This window comes from Phoca vitulina, unplaced genomic scaffold (genome assembly GCF_004348235.1).
Source record: "Phoca vitulina isolate PV1807 unplaced genomic scaffold, GSC_HSeal_1.0 scaffold36, whole genome shotgun sequence".
NCBI lineage: Eukaryota > Metazoa > Chordata > Mammalia > Carnivora > Phocidae > Phoca > Phoca vitulina.
In genome coordinates, this window is record NW_022589739.1 from 8,505,447 (window position 1) to 8,532,313 (window position 26,867).

General features: G+C 37.0%; 1 protein-coding gene across 1 annotated transcript; it reads right to left on the reverse strand.

Moving 5' to 3' along the window:
• Nucleotides 1-21,020: 21,020 nt before the first annotated feature.
• On the reverse strand, nucleotides 21,021-21,974 carry LOC116646232 (heterogeneous nuclear ribonucleoprotein A1-like). Its single transcript, XM_032426823.1, has one exon. The coding sequence runs from the start codon at nucleotides 21,972-21,974 to the stop codon at nucleotides 21,021-21,023; it is 954 nt and encodes a 317-aa protein (XP_032282714.1).
• Between the last annotated feature and the right edge of the window lie 4,893 nt (nucleotides 21,975-26,867).

Genomic DNA, 26,867 nt, shown 5'->3' on the forward strand with positions numbered 1-26,867 from the left:
TTAGAACTTTGAGTGTGTCATCTCTCTTCCTTCTGATTCTATGGTTTCTGATGAGAATTCAGCTGTTAATCACATTGAACATCCTTTGAATGTGATAAATCACTCCTCTGTTACTGCTTTCAAGATTCTTTTTGTCTTTTTCTTTTGGCAGTTTGGTTAATATGTGTCCAGGTGTGGATCTTTTTGAAGTTATCCTACATAGAGTTTTTGAGCTTGTTGGATGTGGAGATTAATGTTTTTCATTATATTTGAAAGTTTTTGGCCATTATTTCTTCAAATATTCTTTTTGCCCCTTTCTGTTTCTCCTCTTTTCTGAGATTCCCATTATGCATATATTGGTACATTTGATGGTGTCTTCACAGATGGCCAAGGCTATGTTAATTTTTCTTCATTCTTTTTACTTACTTTGTTCCTCAGACTAGATAATCTCAATTAACCTATCTTCATTTCATTTTTTCTTTCTTCTGCCTGCTCATATCTGCTATTGAACATCTCTAATGAAATATTCATTTTAATTATTGTACTTTTTAACTCCAGAATTTGTATTTAAACAAATAGTTTATGCATCTTTTTGATAATCTCTGATGGTATATCCTCATACATGGTTTCCTTCGGCTCTTTGCAGTCAAATGCTCTACCACTGAGCTATACTCCATCCTTCAGCTCTTTGAACATATTTAAAATAGCTTATATAAAGTCTTTGTCCAACATTCTGGCCTCAAGGTCAACCAGAGATAAGAGCTTACGGGCTTCTCAGATCTTACCTGTGTATGGTACATCCCTCTGTGTATGTGTGCCCTCCTAGATTCCCAAGAATATGTTGGAGCTTTCCAAAGTGCCTATGGACATCTTATTTCCCAGCTTTTTCTTTTAAGCTTTTTGGTTAGTTTTTTGGCTACTATTGGTCCAAGTATTAACCACTGCTTCAGGCAGCTGTGAAGTTACAAACTTGATTGTAATTGTTTTCAAAAATGCCCTGTGGAAGAAGACACTTTGTACAAGGTGTGCCCTGATTCAGGTCAAGTACAGACTAACTTATAAGTGGGGTCTTCTAGAGAACTATCAGAAAGGTCAAGTAATGAGAATTCTTTGGGAATGAGCATTCAAAAGAGCTCTAGCTCCATCCCACTGCACTCCACTCCACTGCTCTTCCCAGCAACTACTAGGTTGTACCAGGAATGTGAGCTATTTTTTGGGTAGGCTATTGCAAATATAGAGTGGGGGATGGGACTAAGGGAAGTTAAAATGTGACAAAGCTTCCTGTTCTTGCTTAAATACAACTATTTATTTATTTAAAAAATAAATGTTTCTTCTGTTGCTGTAAGCCTTTGGTTAATTTCCATATCTCTCAAAAAGTTTATTCTAATAATTTTGGTCAGCTTTTTCATTGCTTTTATGCAAGAACAAATTTGGAAGTCCCTAATCTGCCATTTCCACCAACAATACCTCATAGCTTACATTTTAAATATAATTTTTCAGTCCCATCTTTCTTGGAAATCTTGAGCCATTTGGCTTTTGATCAATCTTTCTTTCATTAAATACCCTCCTTGCTGCCTCTATGGACACTACTTTCCATTGTTCAGTGGACTCTCTTCCTCTGATTATCCTTTAGAAGTTGATTTTCCTAAAATTTCTGTCCTTGGCTCTTTTTAAAATTTTAATTGCAGTGTAGTTAATATACAGTGTTATATTAGTTTCAGGTGTACAATATAGTAATTCAACAATTCCATGTATTACTCAGTGCTCATCAAGCTAAGTATACTCTTATTTGTCTTCACCTATTTCACCCATCCCCCACCTACATCCCCTCCAGTAACCATCTGTTTGTTCTTTATAGTTAAGAGTCTTGTTTTTTTGATTTGCCTTCTTTTTTTCCCCTTTTGTTCATTTATTTTGTTTCTTAAATTCAACATTTGAGTGAAATCATATGGTATTTGTCTTTATCTGACTGGCTTTTTTGCTTAGCATTATACTCTCCAGATCCATCCATGTTATTGTAAATGGCAAGCTTTCATTCTTTTTTATGGCTAAATAATATTTCATTGTGCGTGCATGTGTGTGTGTGTGTGTGTGTGTGTGTGTGTGTACCACATCTTCTTTTTAAGTTTTTATTTAAATTCTGGTTAGTTAACATGCAGTGTAATATTAGTTTCAGGTATACAATATAGTGATTCAACACTTCCATACATTACCTGATACTAATCACAGGCGCACTCCTTAATCCCCATCACCTATTTAATCTATCCCCCCACCCACCTCCATTCTGGTAACCATCAGTTTGTTCTCTATAGTTAAGAGTCTGTTTCTTGGTTTGCCTCTCTCTCTGTCTTTCCCTCCTTTGCTCATATATTTTGTTCCTTAGATTTTATTTGTTTATTTTTTTTAAAGTAATCTCTATACCCAATGTGGGGCTTGAAATCACAACCCTGAGATCAAGAGTTGCATGCTGTACTGACTGAGCCAGCCAGGCGCCCTGTTTTGTTTCTTAAATTCCACTTATGCATGAAATCATATGGTATTTGTCTTTCTCTGACTGACTTTTTTCACTTAGCATAATACTCTCTAGCTCCATCCATGTTGTTGCAAATGACATGATTTCATTCTTTTTAATGGTTGAGTAATATTCCATTGTATATATATACCACATCTTCTTTATCCATTCATCAATTGATGGGCACTTATACTGTTTCCATAATTTGGCTATTGTTGATAATGCTGCTATAAACATCAGGGTGCATGTCCCTTTGAATTAGTATTTTTGTATTCTTTGGGTAAATACCTAGTAGTTCATTGGATCATAGGGTAGTTCCATTCTTAACTTTTTGAGGAACCTCCATACTGTTTTCCAGAGTGGCTGTACCAGTTTGCATTCCAAGAGTGTAGAAGAGTTCCCCTTTCTCCACATCCTTGCCAACACCTGTTGTTTTCTTGTTTTATTGATTTTAGCCCTTCTCACAGGTGTGAGGTGATATCTCATTATAGTTTTGATTTGCATTTCCCTGATGGTAAGTGATATTGAGCATCTTTTCATGTGTCTGTTGGCCATCTGTATGTCTTTGGCAAAATGTCTATTCATGTCTTCTGTCCATTTTTAAATTGGTTTCTTTGATTTTTGGGTGTTGAGTTTTATAAGTTCTTTATATATTTTGGATACTAGCCCTTTATTGGATATGTCATTTGCAATATCAGTAGGTTGTCTTTAATTTTGTTGATTGTTTCCTTTGCTGTGAAGAAGCTTTTTATTTTGATGTAGTCCCAATAGTTTATTTTTGCTTTTTGTTTCCCTTACCTCAGGAGACATATCTAGAAAGGTGTCGTTATGGCCGATGTCAGAGAAATTACTGTCTTTGTTCTCTTCTAGGATTTTTATGATTTCAGGTCTCACATTTAAGTCCTTAATCCATCTTGATTTTATTTTTGTGTATGGTGTAAGAAAGTGGTCTGGTTTCATTCTTTTGTATGTAGCTGTCCATTTTTCCCAACACCCTTAGTTAAAAGACTGTCAGACTGTCTTTTTTCCATTGCATATTCTTGCTTCCTTTGTGGAAGATTAATTGACCACATAATTGTGGGTTTATTTCTGGGCTTTCTATTCTGTTCCATTGATCTGTGTCTATTTTGTACCAGTACCATACTGTTTTGATTATTACAGCTTTGCAATATAACTTGAAGTCTGGAATTGTGATACCTTTTTTTTTTTCATTTTCAAGATTGCTTTAGGGCTATTTGGGATCTTTTGTGGTTCCATACAAATTTTAGGGTTTTTTTCTAGTTCTGTGGAAAAGGCTGTTTGTATTTTGATAGGGATTGCATTAAATCTGTAGGTTGCTTTGGGTAGTATAGACATTTTAACAATACTTGTTCTTCCAATTCATGAGCATGGAATATCTTTCCATTTGTTTGTATCATCTTTAATAATTTCTTTCATCAATTTCTTTCTAGTTTTATAGTTTTCAGAGTACAGGTGTTTCACCTTTTTTGGTTAGTATTTTATTATTTGTAGTGCAATTGTAAATGGGATTGTTTTCTCAATTTCTCTTTCTGCTCTTCATTATTAGTGTATAGAAATGCAATGGATTTCTGTATATTGATTTTGTATCCTGTGATCTTACTGAATTTATTTATCAGCTCTAGTAGTTTTTTGGAGGAATCTTTAGGTTTTACTATATAGAGTATCATGTCATCTGCAAACAGTGAAAGTTTTATTTCTTCCTTACCAGTTTGGATGCCTTTTATTTCTTTTTGTTGTCTGATTGCTGTGCTAGGATTTCCAGTACTACATTGAAATAAAGTGGGACAGTGGACATCCTTGTCTTTTTCCTGATCTTAGGGGAAAAGCTCTCAGTTTTCCCCCATTGAGTATGATGTCAGCTGCGGGTTTTTCCTATAAGGCCTTTATTATGTTGAAGTATGTTCCCTCTAAACCTACTTTGTTGAGGGTTTTTATCATGAATGGATGTTGTACTTTGTCAGATGCTTTTTGTGCCACTACTGAAATGATCATATGGTTTTTATCCTTTCTCTTATTGTTGTGATGTATTATGTTGATTGATTTGCAAATATTGAACCACCCTTGCATCCTGGGAATAAATCCCACTTGATTGTAGTAAATGATTTTTTAAAATGTATTATTGGATTCAGTTTGCTAATACTTTGTTGAAGCTTTTTGCATCTATGTTCATCAGAGATACTGGCCTGTAGTTTTCTTTTTTAGTGGTGTCTTTATCTGCTTTTGTTATCAAGGTAATGCTGGCCTTACAGAATGAATTTGGAAGTTTTCCTTCCTGTTCTATTTTTTGGAAAAGTTTGAGAATAGGTAGAATCACCTTTGAAACTGTCTGGTCCTAGACTTGTTTGTTGGAATTTTTTTGATTACTGGTTTAATTTTGTTGCTGGTGATCAGTCTGTTCAAATTTTCTATTTCTTCCTGCTTAAGTTTTAGTAGGTTATGTGTTTCTAGGAATATATCCATTTCTTCTAGGTTGTCCCATTTGTTGGCTTATATTTTTCATAATATTCTCTCACAATCTTTTGTATTTCTGTGGTGTCAGTTTTTATTTCTCCTCTTTCATTTATGATTTTGTTTGAGTCCCCCCCCCCCCACCTCTTTTTAAAGAGTCTGTCTAGAGTTTGTTGATCTTTCGAAAGAAGCAGCTCCTGGTTTCATTAATCTGTTCTTTTGTTTTTTTTGTCTCTATATAATTTATTTCTGCTCTAATCTTTATTATTTCCTTCCTTCTGCTGGTTTGGGGTTTTGTTTGTTCTTTTTCTAGCTCCTTTTGGTGTAAGGTTAGGTTGTTTATTTGAGATTTTTCTTGCTTCTTGAGGTAGGTCTGTATTGCTATAAACCTTCCTCTTAGAACTGATTTTGCTGCATCCCAAAGATATTGAACCATTGTGTTTTAGTTTTCATTTGTCTCCCTGTAATTTTTTATTTCTTCTTTGTTTTCTTGGTTGGCCCATTGATTGTTTTGTAGTATGTTACTTAACCTCCAGGTATTCATGCTCTTTCCAGATTTTTTCTTGTGGTTGATTTCTAGTTTCATAGCATTGTGGTCAGAAAAGATACGTGGTATGACTTTGGTCTTTTTTAATTTGTTGAGACTTGTTTTGTGGCTTAATGTGATCTATTCTGAAGAATGTTCCATATGCACTTAAAAAGAACGTGTATTCTGCTGTTTTAGGATAGGATGTTCTGAATATGTCTTTTAAATCCATCTGGTCCAGTGTGTCATTCAAAGCCACTATTTCCTTGTTGATACTCTGTTTGATCTGTTTGTTGATATGAGCGGGGTATTAAAGTCCCCTAGTATTATTGTATTACTATTGATTAGTTCCTTTATGTTTGTTATTAACTGGTTTATGTATTTGGGTGCTCCTTCTTTGTCTTGTTATGGTCTTTGTTTTAAAGTCTATTTTGTTCAATATAAGTATTTCTGCCCTGACTTTCTTTTGACAGCTATTTGCATGATAAATATTTTTCCATTCCCTCACTTTCATTCTACATGTGTCTTTAGGTCTGAAATGAGTCTCTTGTAGATAGCATATAGATAGGTCTTGTGGTTTTTTTTTTGTTTTTTGGGTTTTTTTTGGTAAAGATTTTGCTTATTTATTTGAGAGAGATAGAGAGAGAAAGAGGAGCAGGAGGAGCAGAGGGAGAGGGACAAGCAGACTCCTCGCTGAGCATGGAGCCCAACATGGGCTCAATCTCATGACCCTGAGATTGCAACCTGAGCCGAAATCAAGAGTTGGTGTTTAACTGACTGAGCCACCCAGGCGCCCCAATAAGTCATGTTTTTTATCCATTTTGTCACCATATGTCTTTTGATTGGAAGGTTTAGTCCATATACATTCAAAGTCATTATTGATATAGATACGCATTTATAGCCATTTTGTTACTTGTTTTGTGGTTGTTTTTGTAGTTCTTCTCTGAATCTTTCTTCTCTTGCTCTCTTCTCTCATGGTTTGTTGGCTTTCTTTAATGATGTACTTGGATTCCTTTCTCCTTATTTTTTATATATCTATTATTATTTTTTTAAATTTGTGGTTACCGTTAGGTTTGTAATATAACATCTTCTGCATATAGAAGTCTATATTAAGTTGATGGTTGCTTGAGTTCAACCTGTTTTTACTCCTCTTCCCCCTATATTTTAGGTATATGGTGCCATACTTAACATCCTTTTATTTTGTGAGTTCCTTGACTGATTTTTACAGATACACTTATTTTTACTGCTTTTGTGCTTCCTACTTTTCTTACTCTTACTTATGGTCTTTCCTTTCCACTCAGAGAGACACCTTTAACATTTCTTATAGGCTTATTTAGTGGTCATGAACTCCTTTAGCTTTTGTTTGTCTGGGAAACTCTTTATCTCTCCTTCTAATCTGAAGAATAGCCTTGCTGAATAGACTATTCTTGGCTGCAGATTTTTTCCTTTCAGCACTTTGAATATATCATGCCACTTTCTCTGGCTTGTAACATTTCTGCTGAAAAATCTGCTGATAGCCTTATGGGGTTTCCCTTGTATATAACTGTCTTCTTTTTTCTTGATGCTTTAACAATTCTCTCTTTATCATTACTTTTTGCCATTTTAATTACTATGTCTTGGTGTGGACCTCCTTGGGTTGATTTTGGGGGAGGGGAGTATCTCTGTGTTTTCTGGATCTAGATATCTGTTTCCTTCCCCAAATTAGGGAAGTTTTCACCTATTATGTCTTCACATGTATTTTCTGCCCCCTTTTCTCTCCCTTCTCCTGGGATCTCTATAATGCATTGTTATTAGCTTTGATGGAATCACTGAGTTTCCTAAGTCTATTTTCATTTTACATGATTTTTTTCCTCTCATCTGCTCAGCTTGATTACTTTCCATTACTCTGTCATCCAGGTCACTAATTCATTCTTCTGCTTTCTCTAACCTGCTTTTTATTCCATCTAGTGTATTTTTTTCCATCTAGTGTATTTTTAATTTCATTTATTGTGTTCTTCATTTCTGATTGGTTCTTTTTTTATCTCTTTGTTAAGGGTCTCACTGATGTCTTCTGCTCTTTTTTCAAGTCCAGTGAGTATCTTTATGATCATTACTTTAAATTCTCTATCAGGCATATTTTTTTAAATTTTTTATTGTTATGTTAATCACCATACATTACATCATTAGTTTTAGATGTAGTGTTCCATGATTCATTGTTTGTGCATAACACCCCGTGCTCCATGCAGAATGTGCCTTCTTTAATACCCATCACCAGGCTAACCCATCCTCCCACCCCCCTCCCTTCCAGAACCCTCAGTTTGTTTTTCAGAGTCCATCGTCACTCATGGTTCGTATCCCCCTCCAATTTCCCCCCCTTCATTCTTCCCCTCCTATCTTCTTCTTCTTCTTTTTTTTTCCTTAACATATATTGCATTATTTGTTTCAGAGGTACAGATCTGAGATTCAACAGTCTTGCACAATTCACAGCGCTTACCAGAGCACATATCCTCCCCAGTGTCTATCACCCAGTCACCCCATCCCTACCACCCCACCCCCACTCCAGCAACCCTCAGTTTGTTTCCTGAGATTAAGAATTCCTCAGATCAGTGAGGTCATAGGATACATGTCTTTCTCTGATTGATTTATTTCGCTCAGCATAACACCCTCCAGTTCCAACCACGTCATTGCAAATGGCAAGATCTCATTCCTTTTGATGGCTGCATAATATTCCATTGTATATATATACCACATCTTCTTTATCCATTCATCTCTCAATGGACATCTTGGCTCTTTCCACAGTTTGGCTATTGTGGACATTGCTGCTATAAACATAGGGGTGCACGTACCCCTTCGGATCCCTACATTTGTATCTTTGGGGTAAATACCCAGTAGTGCAATTGCTGGATTGTATGGTAGCTCTATTTTCAACTTTTTGAGGAACCTCCATACTGTTTTCCAGAGTGGCTGCACCAGCTTGCATTCCCACCAACAGTGTAGGAGGGTTCCCCTTTCTCTGCATCCCCGCCAACATCTGTCGTTTCCTGACTTGTTAATTTTAGCCATTCTGACTGGTATGAGGTGGTATCTCATTGAGGTTTTGATTTGGATTTCCCTGATGCCGAGCGATGTTGAGCACTTTTTCATGTGTCTGTTGGCCATTTGAATGTCTTCTTTGGAAAAATGTCTGTTCATGTCTTCTGCCCATTTCTTGATTGGATCATTTGTTCTTTGGGTGTTGAGTTTGATAAGTTCTTTATAGATTTTGGATGCTAGCCCTTTATCTGATAGGTCATTTGCAAATATCTTCTCCCATTCTGTCGGTTGTCTTTTGGTTTTGTTGACTGTTTCTTTTGCTGTGCAAAAGCTTTTTATCTTGATGAAGTCCCAATAGTTCATTTTTGCCCTTGCTTCCCTTGCCTTTGGCAATGTTTCTAGGAAGAAGTTGCTGCGGCTGAGGTCGAAGAGGTTGCTGCCTGCGTTCTCCTTTAGAATTTGATGGACTCCTGTCTCACATTGAGGTCTTTCAACCATTTCGAGTCTATTTTTGTGTGTGGTGTAAGGAAATGGTCCAGTTTCATTCTTCTGCATGTGGCTGTCCAATTTTCCCAACACCATTTGTTGAAGAGACTGTCTTTTTTCCAATGGACATTCTTTCCTGCTTTGTCAAAGATGAGTTGACCATAGAGTTGAGGGTCCATTTCTGGGCTCTCTATTCTGTTCCATTGATCTATGTGTCTGTTTTTGTGCCAGTACCATACTGTCTTGATGATGACAGCTTTGTAATAGAGCTGGAAGTCCGGAATTGTGATGCCACCAGCTTTGCTTTTCTTTTTCAACATTCCTCTGCCTATTCGGGGTCTTTTCTGATTCCATACAAATTTGAGGATTATTTGTTCCATTTCTTTGAAAAAAGTGGATGGTATTTTGATGGGGATTGCATTGAATGTGTAGATTGCTCTAGGTAGCATTGACATCTTCACAATATTTGTTCTTCCAATCCATGAGCATGGAATGTTTTTCCATTTCTTCGTGTCTTCCTCAATTTGTTTCATGAGTATTTTATAGTTTTCTGAGTACAGATCCTTTGCCTCTTTGGTTAGATTTATTCCTAGGTATCTTATGGTTTGGGTGCAATTGTAAATGGGATCAACTCCTTAATTTCTCTTTCTTCTGTCTTGTTGTTGGTGTATAGGAAAGCCACTGATTTCTGTGCATTGATTTTCTATCCTGCCACTTTACTGAATTCCTGTATGAGTTCTAGCAGTTTTGGGGTGGAGTCTTTTGGGTTTTCCACATAAAGTGTCATATCATCTGCAAAGAGTGAGAGTTTGACTTCTTCTTTTATCAGGCATATTATTTATATCCATTTTACTTAGGTCTTTTACTGTGGTTATGTCCTATTCTTTCATTTGGGAAATATTCCTCTGTCTCCTCATTTTGTCTAACTCTCTGTGTTTATTTCTGTGTATTGGGAAAGGCAGCTACCTCTCCTGCTCTTGAAAGTAATGGGCTTATGACAAAGAGGTTCTGTAGGGCCCTGCAGTCCAGTGTTCCCTGTTCACCAGAACCTGGCACTTCAAGAGTGTTTCCTATGTGTGTTTTGTGCACCTTGCTGTTGTGTCCTGGCCACTTACCTTCAGTCCAATCATCTGCAGTAGCTCTGTTTGCCTGTTGTGGGCAGTGTTTGGTCCCCAGCTGGGGTGGGGTGTGAAGTTTTAACAAGGTTTGCCTTAATCTTCTGTGGGGCCACTGTCTTCACCAGAACCAAGGCCTCTAAAGTGTGCAAGTTGGGAGATGTGGTATTGGCAAGTTTTGCTCTAGTCTTCTCGGGGAGGGACCCACAGCACCAGGACTGAGGCAAAAGTGACTGGAAAGAGTGGATCTTGGTGTAAGCAGGTTAGGGAGTGAATTCTGTGCCACACTGGTTCCTACAGATGGCTGTGTGTTTGTGTTGTGGGCGTAGGGCAGGGAGATGACACCGGCCAGCTTCTTGGTTCCTAGAGGGGTCTCCCTGCGAAAACTGCCCTTCCAGGACATGCTCTGAGATGAGTAAACAAAGCTCCCTCCTGTGTGCCCCAGGCAGTTTGCAAACTGCAGCTTCTGTGCTCTATCTCCATAGCCTGTTTGTTGTGCTGTTTTTTTTAAGGGTGGAGACTCAGCTTCCTGTCATCTTCTGGGCTCTCCCAGAGCCAAGCTTGCTGATTTTTAAAATTCTAGGCTTTAAGTCCTGCTGGCTGTAAAAACTCATGAAATTTGGCCCCTGTTCCTTTTAAAGCCAAATGATTTGAGGATTTGTCTTCCCTGTCTGAGCTCCCTCTTGTGAGAGTCTTTTTCTCTTCCTTCTTCACACCCATGGCTCCCTCCCTCCTCTGGGCAGCCATAGTCTTATGTTTAGCTCTCCCCCCCTCCCTCACCACCATGTCTCCTACCCCTTTGTCATGACCTTTTCTCTACCCTCAGTTGTTGAGTTTGTTCTGCCAGTCTTTGGGTCATTTTCTGGGTTACTTACACTGATATGAGTGTTATCTAGCTGTATCTGGGATATGAGGTGAGCTTAGGGCCCTCTTTCTCTGCCATCTTCCCAGCCGCTCTTCCCACTGTTTTCTGTACTTGGCTCTCCTATGTTTTCATTCCACACATCCTTCTTGGGTGATCTCACTTACACCCATGATTTCAGTTGCCTCTTCTATGATGTAAGTCTTAAATCCAAGTTTCTAACCTAGATTTCTCTTTATGTCTGGGCTTATATAACCACTACCTCTTAGGAATCTCCCTTTCAGTGTCCTGAAGGCAAAACTAACTTAACATATTCCAAACCAAACTGATTATCTTACTCCATTTCTATTCTTCCTCCTCTCCTTACTATCTTAGTAATTTGGTCATCATCCACCTCAGTATTCGAGGTGTTCTTGACTTTTCTCTTTTTTTCTTTTAAAGATTTATTTATTTATTTGAGAGAGAGAGCACCAGTGGGAGGAAGGGGCAGACAGAGAGAGAGAATCTCAATTAGACTCCCTGCTGAGGGTAGAGGCCAATGCAGGGCTCAATCCCATGACCCTGAGATCATGACCTGAGCTGAAATCAAGAGTTGGACACTTAACTGGCTGAGCCACCCAGGTGTCCCAACTTTTCTGTTTCTCTCCCCATGGTCATAACTAATCATTTACCAAGTTCTGTCACTCTATTTCCTAAATATCTCCAGAATTTGGCTATTTTCCCCATCCCTGATGCTGCTTTCCTAATTAAGGCCACATTTATATCTTTGCCTGAACTATTGTAATACTTTCTTGTGTTTCCATCTCTAGTCTTGTCTTGTCTTTCATACATTTTCTGTACTGCAGAAAGAATATGCTTTATAAAAAGCACATTTCCTTTTGTCATTCTCTTGCCAGGTAAACAATAGCTAGGGAATATAGATACCATCCCTGCATTCAGGGAACTTGGGTATAGTGAGGGATACAGACAAATAAATGACCAAGTACGATTCAGAGTGTGATAGAGCAAGTATAGTGCATTAAAGAGATTGGCAGACATTCAACTGAACGTGATTCAAGATATCAAGAAAATTTGAGAGGAGATGATATCTAAGTTGAGATCTGCAGGAAGAGTAGGAATTATAATGATGAAGGGAAGAATGGGAAGGAGTGTTCCTGGCTGAGAGTGCATGAAGGAAGATGTAAAGAAGGCAAAGGATTGTAGGAAATGAAAGAAGTTTTGTAGGTTAGAAAACTTTAGGTTGGAAATAGGTTGGAAATGAAGAGGTACACCAGAGCCACATCACATAGGCTCCTGTTTGTCGTGTTAAGGACTCTGTGCTGTTGGGAACCAGTGAAGTGATTTTTGTTGGGAGGAAATATGATCAGATTTGCATATTAGAAAGAACACCCTGGGAAATGCTTTGGTTGAGAGGGCTGACTTGGAATCAGGGTGACCAGTTAGGAAGCTCTTGCATTAATCCAGGTAAGAGATGATATTGATGTGGACATTTGGAATGGAGAAAATTGAATGGATTTGAGAATTGTTTTAAAGTGGAATGGACTTGTCATAGTTGAATGCAGAGGTTGAGGGAGAGGAAAGAACTGAGGAAAATTTTATATTATTCAGTTAATTAAGCTATCTATTTCAATAGTTACCTATTTAGAACATAAAGTTATTGTGTATTTATGTAAGTATGTATGCACATTAGTGACAAGAAAATGTATGGTGTTTTGTAGGTTGTTTTTTTTTTTTTCCAAATAATCTACATCTGTTGCAGGTCTAAAGATCTAAACTCCCTTGAATAGACTTTACTGTTTACTTGGTAAAAGCTAGTAAATGTAGAAATAGTGCCTGGGTCAATTTATTTCTTTCTATGAGCCTAACTTCTCATTTCCTACTGGGATTCATGATTAAAACATCTCACTTCTAGTCAACATTTTTTTCTATCCTAAGCATAAAACTACATGTTTGGTTCTATCAGCTTTCCTTAGCTACATAAGGGTGTTTCTACTGTGGAATTTGCACTACAAAGCAATTCAAAACTTTCGAATTTTCTGTTTGTAGTGTAGTAGATCTCAGTAGGGTAAAAGGACTTGCTGATTTTAGGTTCAGTTTTATTTGGTCACTTTTTATCAAATGAATTTATGTCTACTGACTAAACATGTCAGTTTACTATCTGAATAAAAAACATACCATGAAAATAGCATTCTCTGAGTTTGAAGATCTGATTTAAAAGTTTATCATTTCATCACTAAGACATGAAAAGAGAGTCATTGCTCATTTTTGCAGAAGAGGTTTGGAAACTCATATTTTTGGACTCTCATATTCTTTTATATGGACTTTGCAAAAATAATAATCTTACAATCACTATTCCCTAAATTATTTCTAGTATTTGTTAAGTTGATGTGTGGTTGGATATAGTATTGTTAAACAAAAGTAGCTTTATTTATATTTTAGGAAATCAAGGAAAATTTAATATTAATTTTTTTATATGTTATAGAGTACATTTTAAATCTTCCTCATAAAAAATTTCTTTTTAATTGAAGAGAAAAATTTCTTCTCCCCCCAAAAGGAATCCTCTCTGTTCTCAGTTGTTTTTTAAAATCTTGAACCTGTCAGTGAAATTGTGTAATCTAGTAATAACATGCCTAAGGCTTATTGCCTTTTCTTGGGCAACAGTATCAGCAAATGATGTGCTCTATCGATTTTAATCACATTGTTTTTACAGTTCCATTGCAAGGTTTTGAAAACTCACCAAGTAAATAAATCTGTGGATACAGATACCTCCTTTCTCTGAAAATCTAACTATTTACATATTATTCCTTTTTGATCAGTTGTTAAGGTAATATGTAAACTAGTAATATTTTGAGAGATTATTTGGCCCTTGCTAGTCTAAAACATTCTGCCTGATATTCAGCATTACCTATTTAAAAAATAAAATTCTTATAAAGGTGATATTTGAGTGCCTGTAGAATTCAGAATTTAACATATAACTAACTGTGTATGGGCTACTCCAGCAAGCCATTCCCTCAACAACTCAGCTGCATACATTTAGAGCAAGCTCTTGTAATTGTATTCTAAGCTAGCTATGAGCTAATTAGATGACAATTTGTATCTTGGAACCCATGTAGAACAATATTTGGAGCATTAGACTGAGAGATTGTTACTGACTGATAAAGTAATTTTCTGATGCTACCATCCATTGGGTTTTGACAGAGTTTCATAATAATAATAAAAACTTCCATTTATTTAGAGCTTACATATCAGTACTTCACATACATTATATCCTATCCTTATAACAATTCTGCCATGTGAGTATGTAAACATCATCTGTGTATATACTTTGCATATGAGGAAGCTGAGACCAGATAGGTTAAGTCGCTGGTGGGGAATTGGAACCTTGGTCTAACAGTAAAGCTTGGGTTCTTTTTCATTACCAAGGGCAAACACATTTCATCTGAAATTTTCTGTACAGGTAAAATGGAATCATTCTGAGACTTGTGAGATTTTAATGCTTGTAAATTGTTTAGAAATTTGGGGTCCTTAGACCCCAAATGGTAGAATACTGGTACCCTATTTTTTGGGTCTGATACAGCTTTGTTTGTCATAGTGCTAAATTTGGAGTAGGGTGTGTGTGTGTGTGTGTGTGTGTGTGTGTACCTGTGTGTATAAAATAAATAACTTAATATTTTATGTGGGATTTATAGTGGGAAACTTTCTTTGGTATTTGTTGTTACTTTGGAACTAATTAGATCTATGCCATTTACATTGCAACACTGACTCTGGTGAATTTGTCACTAAGTTCTAATTTGTTCATATGGCAGTAGATTTTGATTGATTATACTGACTGGAGCCTATTCTTCATGCTTTTGAGCTTTATAGTTTATATTTTCAGCATACACTACCCTGTGTCCTCTCCACTGCTGGAGGAGGTAGTGTTGGCGTTTTGGCCACTCTCTCATCACTCCAGATCTGTGGCCGATTACTGTCAGGGTTGGAAGTGCTCACCTAAGATGATTCTACCGTAGCAGCCCTTTCTTTTTGGCAGCTCTCTCAGAATGAGAACCTCGTGTCCCACTCTACCCCATCTGTCTTTTGTGCCTGGTGGAGCCACTATTCTTCAATAAAGACACCTTGTTTAACCCTGATCTTTTCTGGAAGTGCTTTTTCTCTCTTCTTGTCTTAACCCGGATGGGGTCTTCTCACTCCCATTGTTCTTGCCTTCAAATGGAAATCACCTTTTTCTATTCCTCTGGAACCGTAGACTCTGGGCCCTCGCATATGCCGTTGTCTCTGTCTGGAAAGCTTTTCCTTGACTTGTTCACCAGGTGAACTCCAATTCATTCTTTAAGACTTAGTTTGAATATTACCTGTCCCATGAAACCATCTGTGACCTTTCCCTCAGCAAGTCAGTAATAATGATTTTTAAAGCAATAATATATCTACCAGGCAAAGTACTAGACATTTTACAAGTGTTATCTAGTTAGTCCTCACAAAAGTCATTTAAGATAGTTAACCCCACTATTATTTCCACTTTACACGTGGAGGAACTGAGCTAGTAAGTGGTGGAAAGTAGAGTTTGAATTCTGGTCTCTCTCATTCTAAAAATTTTTTGTTTCCCACTAGACTATGTTACTTCCTTGATCACTCCCTCTTTTGTATCACTTTTGTACTTTGTACATACCTATCATTATCTTTATCATAATCATTGTTAGGCCCATGTCCTGATAATAGCTTTATCCCCAATACCCAATACAATCCTTGATATGTAATAAGTATTCAAAAAATGTTTGCTGGATATATACATAAACTATTAGATGATGAGATTCTCAGTTGGCCTGTTCTCCTACTTGGACCCCTGGCGCTTTTTGCTTATTGCCCTTTGGATACTCTTTTTGGCCAGACTCACAGAACCCTAGCAATTAAGTACCTTTTAGGTCTTATTTCCCCAATCTTTCCTAGCTTGCTGAAATTAACAGCCATGACACATCGATTCCTGAGATACGATATTCTAAATGCTTTTGTCTGGCTATGAATCTGGGGTTTGTGTGCTACAGATAAATGGCTCATTACTAGGAGTGAAGAAAACAGATTCTTCCAGAAAATAAATATCCTTATTTGAGCTCATTTGGCTAGGGATCCTGAGAAGGTTAACATATTTCATATGATCTGTTTGTTTGAGTGTGACATACATGTTTTATTATGAAGGAAAGAATGAACCCATTATTGCTAATTATACCATCTGCCAAAAATAGTAATCTTTTGTTGAATATAAGGATCTTAGTAATAAGGTTTATTATGACCAAGGACTATAGTTGCTGGGAACTGGTCTTAGCCAGCAGAAACCCTTTGAATTTGACAATATGGTCCATCCCTCAAATAAATACTTATGTGTTTATATCCTTTCAGACTCCTGAAAACCACAGTCTTGAGTAGAACATAAATATGGGAGTACAGTTATAACTTCTTGTCTGATAGGGAACCTTTTAGAAGCAGGTGGAAATTTAGAGGATTGGGGTCAGGCCTAGTGTGGGGGTTTTGGTGTTTTGCTCTAGGAAGAGAGCTTCAAGGTAGAGTGAGAGTTTGGTTGTAGTACATTTTTTGGCCAGGAGACTTCCACAAAGATTTTCTGATTTTGTTTACATGACAGGCCACTGGTTCTCTCACACTAGGTAACTGCATTGGATATTCTATTTGTAAGCTCTAAGACATTGTTTCCATCAATTAGTGAATGACTTTCAATCAATAATCCTTATTTAATGGAGAACTTCTACTGGACACAAGATGACAAGGTGAATAGAACATAGTTCCTGCCCTGGAGGGGCTCACAGTTAAGAGAAGTAGTCTTTGTTGTTGTTTTCTGTTATTAAATTAATATGATTTCTGCAGAAACTTGAAAACAGGGATCATGGAATCTGTTGTTGGTGTTTTGTTGTAGACCGTTTGGAGTTGCTGAGTTTGCAGAGATCTGGCCACAGGACGAAAGTTTCCCGGATACGTCTAAATTGTGTTTCTGGTATTGGAACATGATCTTGAGGGTCAGAATGCCTTTTCTAATATGGTCTGAAACATCTGGGTTGGAGCATTATATCACATGTTTTCTTAGCTAACTAAATAGGTTCATGGAAAGTTGCTGGCTTTGGAAACTTCCTCTTTTTTAGGACTTCTGGGAATATTTGACACACAGGAAAGATACTCAAACCACACAATTTTATTTATATTAACATATTTTATTAATGCAAAGTTATTAATTAGTGCTTGATAAATGAAGCTAGCAAACCTTTCACATTTACCATCAAATTCTTAATCTTATTGATCCATTGCTAATTGGAGTAAGATTGCCGAATACATATTTACTTTTTTTTTTAAGCTCTATTCTCTTATGAAATTTCAATTATATAATACAATGTTATCAACTATAGTCACCATGTTATACATTGGATTCTCAGACCTTATTCATCTTCTCAGTGAAAGTTTGTATCCAATAAGTGAGGTGATGGATGCGTTAATTAACTTGATGGGAGAACCCTTTCACAATGTATAGGTATATCAAATTATCACACTGCATACTTTAAATATCTTCTAATTTTATTTGTCAATTGTACCTCAGAAGAGCTGGAAAAAAACATTCCTGAGTACAAGAAGACTATTTTCTCTTAAGCATCCTGGATGGAGCACAGCTGAGTGTTCATGCCACAATCCTCAGTGTGGTTCTACTTCTCATCTAGAGTCTATTGGCAGTGTTGTATATTTTGACTGCCTTAGGTACACGTGGGCCCATTTGCTAACTCTTCACCTGTTATTCTCTGATTTCATGAGTGGGAAGGAAGTCTTTTTCCTTTTTCTTATAATACCTTTTCTTCTATACTTTATTTATTAGCTTTTTCTTTCCTAGCCAGGGCCACTACCCCGTAGCACATCCAGCCTTCCAGCGCATCCCCTTCCTTTTCATTATTACCCTGAGTCCATGGTAAATTCTGCTCTGTTATAGGTGAAGTTCAGATTGGCTGAGGTGAATTTGGGGGCTGTAACTAGTTTGGCCTGGTCTGTGGTAGGAAAACCCAGGATCCCCATTATAATATTGAGCCTCTCCAATGGAGGTGAGGTCAACTGCCTCTTGGTTCCTTTAAATGTCTGCTTCACCTCAGTTGATCATTAGGAGTGATTCATCTTTATAGACTTTTATGGCTAGAAGGAACCTGAAGACATCCTAGGCTATGCTTAAAGACCTTCTATGGTTTCCTGCCAGCTGATCTTCTAGCCTCTTCTTGGACACTTCTAGTGACTGAGAGATAGTCTCTCCTTTTATCTTTGACAGTTCTAAATGTTAGGAAGCCCTTTTATATTAGATTGGCGTGCACTCCCTTTTTGAATCACACAGAAGCCTAATTCCTTGTGCCTAATCAATCCTCTTCATATTTATAAAGAGAGCCCTCACACTCTTTTTGAGACATCCCTCTTTCATATGACCCATCTCTTTACTTTAATGACTCTTCCTATACACCTGCCTATTTTTCTGCCTAAGTGATTTGTGATTCTGGCTCTTTCCCACAAAATGAACACTCAGAAATTTTCGTTTTGTACAAGGATGGGCCTGTGCTGGCAGAAAGGTACCTGACTTGAGGTTGCTTATAATGTACAGGGAAAAAAAGACACTGGATAACAACAGGAAAAAAATCAGGGAGAGGTTTCTTGGTTTTGTCCAGGCTCTTCAAGACAAACTTTCTTAGTGAAATCTCTGTTCGTAACTTAAACTGTCAGTGGGACCACATTTAAGACTGTCTTCCAGATTACAGCTCAATCAGTGAGGTATATTATGCAAATTAAAATAGGAAAAAACATAATAGCATATATCAGCTATTAAACACTTTTTAAACATCTCTGTAATGATGTAAATTTTGAACACACTGTAAATCCTCTTATTAGACAACATAGACTCATTTCCCTGATCATGCCCTTAATGGAAATAGTAAACAAGTGCTGGTCTCCTTTAAAATATAACACTATGATCTAGGAACCTCATTTGGCCCCTCTTTAGGCTCTGTAAGCATGTTGGGAAAACAAGTAGTTGAAAGTGAATATACAGTCATTCAGCTTGGTCTGCATAATGTCAGACAATCCATAGTTTTTTTTCTTCACTTGAATAGAATACATTTTTGACTGAATTGACTGACTGTTTAGGTTCCTTGCAGACACAGTCTTAGCAAAGAAAACTAAAAATTGCTTTTGGGGAAGAAAATTGTAGCTAGTTATATCTCATAAAACCATTCTTGTGTTCATTTTCTTGAGGAAATTGCTGTGAGTGTATCTTCTAGGGCCAATATGTAAGAGACCTTTTTATGCTTAAATAAAAGCTCAGAGATTTTCTGTATCAGAGTTGTTCCATTGACTTGTCTTAGTTCTGAGAATAAAATGAAAACCTCTAGTCAAAAGAAAGCTCACACTTCAGTTAAATACTGACATAATTTGAACTTACTTTATTTGTTTACATTATTAGCCTAATACCCGTGTTGTCCAGTCTTTGGAGACACAAAGAAACACTATTACGGCAGAAGCTTCTTTGGTTTTCTAATACATCTTTTTATACCTCAGGTCCTGTTTAAACATAAGTCCATGATTCCATAGAAAAAGAGTTATTCATCTTTGAGTTTACATAAAGATAGGTTTGCAATGCTTGATTAATTCTATGCCTCTAAAATATGAATGACATCATTTGGCCTGCTAGATAGTAGATTTATTTTAGTAACAAATCTTTCAGATCAATTCATAAATGAGAAAGAAATAAATGTGAGTAAACATTTGTTCTATTTTGGTTTTTAAGCTAAAATGATTAGAATCCAGCCAGCCAAAAAGAAATTAAATTTGAAATCTAATTCTTGTCAAGAAATTTTGCATGCAGCTATTCAACCCATTGTTTTAGAATCGCTGTGGTGAGAAAGTAGAACATTACTTGGGCAGATGTGGTGGTTGGTAGGTTGGAGGGTGGAAAAGAAACTCAGTGAGTAATAGGAACTCCTGTGCCTTCTGAGTAGAGCTCCTAAATACATGGAGGGCAACGGATAAATCAGAAACTGGAGCAAGAAAGTACTCGGAAGTCTACATCAGTGTCAGTGATATGATGAAAATATGATTTATTTTGAGAAATTGAAGGAAAATTTTAAGGAAATGCTTTCTGAGCAGAGCTGAGAAAAGGACAATTGTTTTTAGATCCACAAAAAAAGCCATCTTGAAAATGGGAAATTTAATATGTACCAATATGTAGATAGATATATAGTAAAACTTGAAGGATATGGTAAGCATGCTTTTAGGAGTACTGTTTATAATGAAGGAACTCAGATACACTTTATTTTTTTTTTCAAGAGAATATTAAATTGTTTATTGATTACACATGATAATGGATACACAAGCTTTAATCCCATCTATAATTTTATCTGATACCATAATTCAATTTAGATATATTGCATAAGATGTGCCAACAGTCATATTAATAACCAAATAAACTCTAGGACTTTGCTTGGGTGACCCTTTTAATGGTGAACTCCGGGTCACAACCCATTAACTGTCAGTTCAACTACACCAAGGTTTGTGGAGACAATGGCTTCTGTGCCCAAGCAGGTTGCAAATCAATTTCGAATGGAACCTGGCATCACCCTGAAGGAGTTCTAACTTCACACTGTTGGGGTAGTATACCAAGATGGCTTCAGAGTAGACTAACTTTACACAGCACATTTAAAAAAAGACACATTTATTCAGCGTAATGATCAGACTATTACATTTAGCAATTAACAGCATGGGTGCAAAAAAAAAAAAAAAAAACTACATTAAAACCCTTTGTTGGAATGCTTTCCACTTTCCACAGAACAGAAACTAAAATAACCTGTTACACCATTAGTCACAAATACAGTCCTCGAGTTTTTTGCCCGTACACATGAGTATTGTCTAAAACATGTCTTCTGTGTAGCAGCGAGGCCCTGCTACCACTGTGCTTGGCTGAGTTCACAAATCTGTTGTAACCTGTAGCTTCCCTGTCACTTCTCTGGCTCTCCTCTCCTGCTAAGCTTTGTTTCCTGGCAGTGATTAGACCCTTCTGCCGCTGCCGTAGCTACGGCTGCTGCTGGAACCACCACAGCCACCTTGGTTTCGTGGTTTGGCAAAGTATTGGCCTCCACCACCATAGGGGCCAGAGCTTCTGCCTCCAAAATTTCCTCCTTTCATGGGTCCAAAATTTGAGGATTGATTGTTGTAATTGCCAAAATCATTATAACTTCCGCCGCCTCCAAAGTTGCTTCCATCATTACCAAATCCGTTACAGCCATCCCCACTGCCACCGTATCCACCACCTCGACTGCCACCAAAGCCACCTCGACCACTGAAGTTCCGTCCACGACCAAAGTTGTCATTCCCACCAAAACCACCTCCACGACCACCACCAAAGTTTCCAGAACCACTTTGACCTCTTTGGCTGGATGAAGCACTAGCCATCTCTTGCTTAGATAGGGCTTTCCTTACTTCATAGTTGTGGCCATTCACAGTAGGGTATTTTTGAATGACAATCTTGTCTACAGAGTCATCAAATGTTACAAAAGCAAAACCTCTCTTTTTGCCACTGCCTCGGTCAGTCATGATCTCAATCACTTCAATTTTCCCATACTGTTCAAAATAATCTCTTAGATGATGTTCTTCAGTGTCTTCTTTAATGCCACCAACAAAAATCTTTTTCACAGTTAAGTGGGCACCAGGTCTTTGAGAATCTTCTCTTGAGACAGCCCTCTTTGGTTCCACACCTCTTCCATCCACCTTGTGTGGCCTTGCATTCATGGCTGCATCCACCTCCTCCACAGTGGCATACGTGACAAACCCAAAGCCTCTGGAGCGCTTGGTGTTTGGATCTCTCATTACCACACGGTCCATAAGCGTTCCCCATTGCTCAAAATGGCTCCTCAGACTCTCATCGGTTGTTTCAAAGCTCAAACCTTTGATGAAGAGCTTCTGCAGCTGTTCAAGCTCTTTGGGAGACTCTGACTTAGACATCACGGCGGTGGGAGGGGAGACTTTAACGATGCTTACTCGGCGGCATCCACGGGCAGAAAGCTCAGATACACTTTAAATAAACCCTCACATTATGAACTCTTCTTTCAGTTTCTTATAAAAAGTACTATAAAGTCAGTATTCTTAATGCATGCATAAAACAATGTCTTACACATCTTACGTGGGACTTTTCTACACTTGCAGAGAGAAAGTACTATTTTTCCTATACAGAAAAGCTGTTATTTGCAGATCTACTCAACTGCTCTGAGTCATTGATGGTTACAGGCTTTATATTTAACTTGAAATGCAAAGCATTTTCTTCTAAGGCCTGAAGTTAAATCATTTTGCAAAGTGTATGTAGGTACATTCTGAGTTTTCTTTGTCTTGCTACCTATACTTGAAAAACAAGGCCTGACATTTGTAAGAGGGGTGTGTGTGTGTGTGTGTGTTTTAGTGGCCTCAGTTGCATTCTTTTTTCCCTCCACCTGTCGGGAGGGTACTTTTTATATATCTTTTCCAGCGTTTGCCATTGTGAGTTTTGATCACAGCAGGAAAATTTTTTCACACAACTTTGATGAAAGGTCATACTTATTGGGATGACTTGCCCATTTTTTCTATCTAAAGTCTTAGAATATGCTGTACACATTACCTGGGGTAAATATATATATAGCATTTAGGATTTTTGCATTTATTCACAAGTAAAATTGGCTTGTAAGAATGCCTTTTGCTTTTTTGAGAACACTGCCCCAGTCAGGTTTTGGTTATTCTTGCTGAGTGAAATGAACTGGATGGCTTTTTATTACTCTGAAATAGTTTATATAGGAACCATCTGGTCCCTAAAAGTAGGAAAGAACTCTGGTAGAGAACTTCTTGAATGAAATGACAAGTGCTATGAATAAAAATGAAGTGAGGTAAGAGGGCAGAGTGAATGGGCCTGCGGTTTCAGATGCAGTGGTTAGAAAAGTTCACTCAAAGAAGGAGAAAGCACCATGAAGAGAGGGGGCAAGCCAGGCAGATGTCTGCAGGAAGAGCATCTTGGGCAAAAGAAACAGAATGGCTAAAGCCATAGGAACGGAATAGGGTTGACATATTTGAGGAACAGCAAGAATGCTAGTGTATCTAGAGCAAGGGAGATGATGTAAGATATGAAATCTGAGTGGTAGTGAGGAGTCTGTGTATTTGGGGCCCTATAGGCAAAAGTCAATGAAAGTGAAGTTCTTTGTTCCGTTCATCTTAAATTTATTCTTTAATTATGTTTTTCTGTATTTGATTTGACTACTTATGTAAATTTTTATCCTTTTTCTGTTTTTTAATAAAGGTTTAAGAATATAATTTTTTTTTTAAGTACAGCTTTGCTTACATTCTCCAAGGTTCACGCTCATAAGTCATATGGCCATTTCTAAGCTGCATAAGAGGCTGGGAAATGGAGGATTTTTAATGAGTACATCCTGGTCAAAATCAGGATTCTCTTAGTAAGGAATAATGGAAGAATAAATATTGGATAAACTACTAGCAATATTTTTCGTAAAATCCTATGTGCCTGGGAGATTTTCCTGTAGATTCTATGCTATGCAAATTGTTACCAAACATTGTGAGATGGAAGATACCCAACTTATTTTATGAAACCAGCCAGAAGCTTGTATCCAAACCTAACGAAGATGGCTGAAAGGAAAATTATAGACCAGTTTAATTTACGAATGTAACTGAAAGCTCAAAATACATATGTATCCGTTTTTCACCGTTAAAAGAATCATCCATTGTGATTATGTAGGGTTCATCCTGTAAGTGCAAGAATGCCTTAATATTAGGAAACCTTTTTCAACAATGCAACATATCAAAAGATCCAATAAGAAAAAATATGACAATCACAATAGGTAAGAATTGACAAAAGGTAGCATTCATTTCTGATTAGAAAACTAGTCTTACTAGACAACTAAAACTAGAAAGACATTTCTTGAAGGACATAAAGATAATCTAACTTCCTCTTCTGGTCAAGTTTATTCCAGTTCAAAGGGCAAAGGTATATTCCATATATCTCTAGCCTTATCAATTGGGGACTGCAAAATATATTTTTATGTATTATCTGAAATAGTATGGTAAAAAACCATCTTAATGTACTCCCAGTTACTTCTGGAAGTTTCTCAAGGTATTCTCTTATATGCACTGCAGAACACATTTCTCTCTCCTTCCTCAGCTCACATCTTTCCAACTTGCCACCAGATAGCTGCCAATAACTCTAATAGTTAGGCAGAATGTTGGGCAGACCTGTTTCTATGCTCAAGGAAAAATAGCACCCAAGAGTTCCTTTTTTTGCTATTTGAATATAAAAATAAGGACAATTCTAATATTGCCTTTGAACTTTCAGAAATAAGTAGTTTTATAAAATAAAATTACTCCTTTGTGAAGGCGTTAATATGAATTTGCTCTAATAATAAGCTGAGTAAGGTTTAAAATTTGAAACCCCAGTAATAAATGTTTTATACCAGTATTTTTAAGCTTTTATTATTTATTTATTTTTTATTTTTTGCCACAACCCACAACCCACATTAAGAAGGAGGGGGTAAAGGGGAACCCTCCTACACTGTTGGTGGGAATGCAAACTGATGCAGCCACTCTGGAAAACAGTATGGAGGTTCCTCAAAAAGTTGAAAATAGAGCTACCATATGATCCAGCAATTGCACTACTGGGTATTTACCCCAAAGATACAAATGTAGGGATCCGAAGGGGTACGTGCACCCCGATGTTTATAGCAGCAATGTCCACAATAGCCAAACTGGAAAGAGCCAAGATGTCCATCGACAGATGAATGGATAAAGAAGATGTGGTATATATATACAATGGAATATTATGCAGCCATCAAAAGGAATGAAATCTTGCCATTTGCAACAACGTGGATGGAACTGGAGGGTGTTATGCTGAGCGAAGTAAGTCAATCAGAGAAAGACATGTATCATATGACCTCACTGATCTGAGGAATTCTTAATCTCAGGAAACAAACTGAGGGTTGCTGGAGTGGTGGGGGGTGGGAGGGATGGGGTGGCTGGGTGATAGACATTGGGGAGGGTATGTGCTATGGTGAGCGCTATGAATTGTGCAAGACTGTTGAATCACAGATCTGTACCTCTGAAACAAACAATACATTATATGTTAAAAAAAACCAAGATAGCAGGAGGGGAAGAATGAAGGGGGGAAATCGGAGGGGGAGAAGAACCATGAGAGACTATGGACTCTGAAAAACAAACTGAGGGTTCTAGAGGGGAGGGGGGTGGGAGGATGGGTTAGCCTGGTGATGGGTATTAAAGAGGGCACGTTCTGCTAGGAGCACTGGGTGTTATACGCAAACAATGAATCATGGAACACTACATCAAAAATTAATGATGTAATATTTGGTGATTAACATAATAATTAAAAAAAACAAAAAACAAAAAAAACCCACCAAGAGTTCATAATGATAGCCCCAATTCTGGTCCAACATCACAGGATTGATTTCAGTCTTTGCCCTTCCCATATTTTAATTCACTTCTCTGGCAGTGAGAAACTTGGCTTTCATTATTCTCAATATATTTACTTATTTGTTCAACCCTAGAATATCCAGAAATTATTTTCAGAATGACTAACCTATATCATTTTGTAAAACAAACCAATTAACTATGGTTCAACATAGTCTTATAGATAGTTGGGCTGTACAGAATATTGTGTTCCAAGTTACTTGGTTCTTTTTCTTCCTCTAGGGTATGGTTATTTATTGGAAATATAATTAGGTTTATTTGGTTATCTTTGTTACTAATTTTGGGTTCCCTTTACCCATTCTTATTGCTTTTTTTGGATATGTAAAATATTATAACATGGCTCCAAAGGTGTAAGCTGTACAAAAGAAGTGTATGCAGAAAGGTACATACCATTTCTTTTTATCCCATTGTGGGATACCCACGTCATTAGTTTCTTGTAAATTGTTGGAAACAATTAAGAAATTCATATATATTTTATTTCCCCTTCTTGTAGAAAAGGCGACATGCCATGGATGTCTGGAAATCACGTTATATTAGTTCATAGAGGTCTTCCTCATTCTTTTTTAGAGTTGTAGAGTATTTCATGATGTAGTTATATTAGTTTATTCAATTACTCTCATGTATGGACATATTGATTGTTCCCAGTATTTTTCAATTGCAAACATTGTTGTAATAAAGGAATATATGAATATAAAAAAAAAGGAAGGGGGGGTAGTGGATGGGTAAAACAGGTGAAGGGGGTTAAAACAAACTTCCAGTTACAAGTCACAGGGATGTAAAAAAATACAACACAGGAAATATAGTCAATAATATTGTAATAAATGGTGACAGATGAACTAGACTTATCATGGCGATAATTTTGTAATGTGTATAAATGTTGAATCATTATGTTGTATATGTAAAACTAATATGATGTTGTATGTCAATTATACTTCAATAAAAAATGCCTTATACTGTGACTGAGTACATACACATACACAAACATCCTCCACCTATATAGCTTTATAATTAGAAGTTTTATAGAAGTTACCAAGGATCTATGCAAAATACTCATATTATCTTCTTAGAATTAAAAAAAATTGATGTCAGCCCACCAAATTGATTTCCTTAGACCATGCTTTTCAGCAATTTTATGGTTCTGAACAGAAATGATTCTTTCAATTGTTAAGTAAATAAGATGTCTGGAGTTCAAGAATTAAATTTTGAAAAATGACAATCCATTGGTTTTTAGAAATATGTCCTAATTTTGCTGTAAATATTAACTTTTCATGCATAGGCAAGATGCCTTTGGTGCTAGTTGCTAGTTTTTCTCTGATTCATAGGAGTGTGATAGAATAAGAAGGAACTTTCTAAATTATGATTTCTTTTCTTTCTCCAGCTCTCATG